Source organism: Volvox carteri, assembly GCF_000143455.1.
Source record: "Volvox carteri f. nagariensis unplaced genomic scaffold VOLCAscaffold_12, whole genome shotgun sequence".
Lineage (NCBI taxonomy): Eukaryota > Viridiplantae > Chlorophyta > Chlorophyceae > Chlamydomonadales > Volvocaceae > Volvox > Volvox carteri.
In genome coordinates this window covers 1730311-1734341 of record NW_003307555.1, presented here as the reverse complement: position 1 = coordinate 1734341, position 4031 = coordinate 1730311, and the positions used below count along the sequence as shown (strand labels likewise).

Sequence of the window (4031 nt, the reverse complement as noted above, 5' to 3'; positions counted from 1 at the left end):
ACCACCCGACCGCCAAACAACCCACCCGACACCGCCGGCGTCACCCCTGCCGCCGCCGCCGCCGCCTCCCCCTCCAGCATTGCTCTCACCGCCCTGGTCCCTGGTGGATCGGTCACCCTCACAGGGCCAAGTCCTGATCTTGAACCCGCACCACCAGCAGCTCCTCGTTCAGCACGATCAGCAACCCGCTCACCAGCAGGCACAGCAGCAGCACCAGGCCCGCGAACAGCAGCCGCAGCCGCAGCCGCAACGCTCCGGGACGCAGCGTAAGGGTACCCAGCGCCATCCGGGGGGCTCCAGCGCCGCCGGCAGCAGCAACCTGACGCCATCGCCGCGTTCCGCGTCATGGTACGGCGGCGCGCCTGCCGTACACCCGGACCCCACACGTGTGGTGCCGGAGGTGCCTGTGGAAATGCGGTTGTGCCGCGTGGCTGCTGAGCTGCTCGAAGGACTGTCGGAGATCCGGCCGCTGTCGACCGAGGGGTTAGCTCCTGAGCAACTCGACGGCAACGGGGCGGCCACGCCGCAGCAGCAGCCGCCTCCGCCGCCCCTCCGTGTCGCAGCGCGCGCGGGTGGTGGCTCCGCCGCCGGGAACCCGAACGCGGTGAAGGCTGGCTGGCTGCCTGAGTCGTCAGCTCTGGCTCCTCCTGTGGCTGGTGTGGGAGGAGATGGTGGTGGAGGAGGTGGGAGCAGATGTCGCAGTGTCGTACTTCAAGGTGATCACCCTCATCCCAGGGAGGGAACTGGAATGGACTGGACTTGGAGGGGAAGGGGGAGGGGGAGCTCCTGATGCCGTACCCTGATACCCTGATGCCGTATCCTCTGTCTGGTGTTGGCGGCGGGGTGCCTTGGGGCTGGGGGATGGAGGGAGCCGGAAGGTACCCCCGGGGGGGATACCGGCCTTCCTGCACGTTTTAGGGTTTTAGGGTTATACGGCGCGGGCCCCCTGGGACCCACCGCGGGCCCCAGAAGCGGTGAAGCTGGTGGGAATTCGGGAACACAGCGACCCGCCCCGCCTGCTTCCCTGGCCCTCCAGGTATATACCCACCCGCACGCGACCGCACCAGCCCCAACGCCCCAACCCGTACTCACATCTTCCCCCTCTCCCACTTTCCTTCCCTTCACTTTCCCAAACCACCTCTTGCTCCCGTACGCGTCAATAACCTGTCCCCTTTACCGCTCTCCATCCCTACCCGGCGTTCAAACCGTTGTTCAACCGTTTTTATCCTCCCCCTCCCTCCCTCCCTCTTCCCCTCCCTCCCCCTCCCCTTTACCCCCCCCCCACCAGGTCGCTGGCAGGGTCAGCCGGTGGCGGTGAAGCTGGTGGTGGGAAACCAGCTAGAGCACCGCAACGGAGCTCTATTGTCGGTGCTAGGGGCGGCGACAGCAGTACATTCGGGTCTTGTACGGGTGTACGGCATCAGGCTGTTGCCCGCCACCTCCGTGGGTGCGGTGGAGTGCCGCGGCTTGTTCAAGGCTGCAGCGGCGACGGGCGAGGCGGTGGCGGCGGCTGTAGCTGCTTTGGGGCTGCAACCTGGGGAGGGGGTGCTGGTGGTCATCATGGAGCTGTGCGTCATGGTACGGCACTAGGATGGGGGGAGGGAGGCAGGGCCAGAGAAGTCAGGGGGGGTTGGAAAGAGGGGAGGGAGAAGAAAACCGAAGCCAGGCGTCAGTCCAACGCGGACGGCGTTTGTGTGTGTGTGTGTGCCAGGAAGGGGGAGGGCCCCCGGGGGAAAGTGGGGGGTGGCAGGAGGGGGGTGTAGGCGGGGCCCGGAGAGGTGGAGGCAGCCACGACCCGGTAAGGGGGGGCGGCGTTTCGCACAGGGCCTTGCACATCCCCACTTCTTGCATGCGCGTCTTCATGACTTCTGTACGTGTGTGTCTTAATTGTGATCCGCGGTGCGGTGCGGTGCGGTGCGGGAAGGGAAGGGAAGGGAAGTGCCGATGGCGCTCCACTGAAGGGTAACTTAACACTTCATCACAGATTGAAGCTCCGACTAGTGACCAGCGAGGTGTTGGACTCGAGGCCTCCCCACTGAAATGTGACGTAGCTGCACTCTTGAGGTTTTCACCAGGGGGCCTGGTAGATGTTGATCAGAAGAGTGATACCAAGAGCCCGTAGGAATACGTGTTGTACATGTGTTCTTTTGACAGATTCCAAAAAGGACAGGTTGAACAGCTACTGCTACTGCTGCTGCTGCTGCTACTGCTGCTGTTGCGGGTCCCCACTCGTCCTCAACGTGCCACACACCCAGAGTGTCACACACCCTGCCCTCCTCCCAACACCCCTTCCCCCACCTCGTCCCGCATCTCCCCCCCCCGGCTCAAACCCTGACCGCCCTCCTCTCCTCTACCCCACCCCACCCCACCCCACCCCGGGGGCTTTCTCGTACTTTCACATGTGAAAAACCCCTTCCCCCTCTTTCCCCCCTCTTCCCCCCCCCACCCCATCAGGGTTCCCTGGGTCCGCTCACCCTCGCCGCATACTCCCCCTTCCGCCCCAACCGCTGCTGGCCCGCCTACATGGCTCGACGAGCCCTCCTGTGCACCGCCCTGGAGGTGGCGGGCGCACTGGCGCACCTGCACCGCTTCGGACTGACCCACGGGGCGCTGAGACCCAACAATGTGCTGCTGGTGCCCGCACTGCAGGACAAGAGGAAGTTCTGTGTGAAGGTGGGGTTGGGGGCGGGAGGGGATTGCCGCTTGCTGGTGCTGTTTACGATAGTTACGGGAGAGGGCGGGGTTGTGTTGGGTGCATGGGGACCTTCCTTACACACACACACACACACAATCCTCGCCATGCATTTCTCTTGGTTTACTTGGTAAAACCACCCCGACCCCCCACCCTCGACCGGCCCCCACCCCGATCCCCCACCCCCGACCGGCCCCCACCCCTACCCCCTAGGTGGCCGACGTGAGCTTGTCCTGCAGGGTTCTGCAGCACTGCGCCGCCGCCAACCAGCTCTTCATCTGGGGGTGCTCCAGCGCCGCCGGCAGCCACCACAGCGGCGGGGAGCCGTCCATCCCGGGCCCCCGGATCGCCGCCGCCGCCGCCTTCCCCCTCGCACAGCCGCCCTCGCCCGTCGGCTCTACGGCCCAGCTCCAGCTCCAACTCTCTCGCCACCCGCACCCTCCTCAACCCGCTCCTTCCCCCCCCCCCTCTCCGCCCCCGCCTCCCGCCCTGCCGCTGCTCCACCTCCACCCCGAGGACCTCCTCTTCCTGGCTCCGGAGGCGCTCACTCAGAGTGAGCCGGGGCGGCTGATGGCCAGTCAGCCCGCGGACGTGTTCTCCTTCGGGATATTGCTGTGGTCGCTGGCGGCCGCTCAGACCAGCTGGCCGCCGGAGCTGCTGCTGATGGACCTCCAGGGGGGCCCAGGGGGAGGAGGAGGGGGAGGGGCTGGCCCCGCGGCGGCAGCAGTGGCAGCAACGGTGGAAAGTGCAGCCGGTGCGTGGTGGTTGGTGGTTGGTGGTTGGGATTCAGGGTGGGCGGGCTTGCAGTTTGCGCTGGTTGGGTCCAGGGAGGGAAAAAGGGGAGACTACAGATGTGCGATGAACCCATGTGTGGGGGGTACCGTTGGGGTGTGTATGCGTGTGTCTATGTGTGTGTATGTATGTATGTGTGTATGTGTATGTGGCCCTGCGGGCTGGCGGTTGCCCCGGATGCTGCCCGAGTCAAGATGTGGGAGTCAGAGGGAGCGTGTCTGAGGGAGGGAGGGGTACTGCCCGCGCGCTTGGCCCCACCCACGCACCCACTCACTCACTCACCCACCACCCACGCATGCGGTCATGTAGTCGTGTGGTTGCCATCCTGCCACTCCACTCCACTCCCTTTTCCAATTGCTTGGTCGGTGTCTGGGCCACCGCCGCCGCCGCCACCTCAACAACGGACCGAGCTATATGCGAGCGGTAGAGCGGTCCCTTCCTGGCCTACCGAGCACCCACCCACCAAGCCCCCAACCCCCCCACAACCCACCTCCCCACACACAAGCACACACGTTTTGGGTTCATTTGTCCTCCCCCCTCTCCCTCC

At 65.6% G+C, this 4031-nt stretch overlaps 1 protein-coding gene across 1 annotated transcript in view; it reads left to right on the top strand.

Moving 5' to 3' along the window:
* The window catches only part of VOLCADRAFT_89429 (uncharacterized protein), a gene marked incomplete at both ends in the record, with an annotated part of 7776 nt that overhangs the window by 2774 nt on the left and 971 nt on the right, over positions 1-4031 (top strand). Inside the window, 5 exons of the mRNA XM_002949043.1 lie at positions 78-683; positions 1289-1578; positions 2455-2673; positions 2906-2914; positions 3209-3430. Of these exons, the coding sequence (XP_002949089.1) occupies positions 78-683; positions 1289-1578; positions 2455-2673; positions 2906-2914; positions 3209-3430 (1346 nt within the window). The remainder of the gene's footprint in view (positions 1-77; positions 684-1288; positions 1579-2454; positions 2674-2905; positions 2915-3208; positions 3431-4031) is intronic.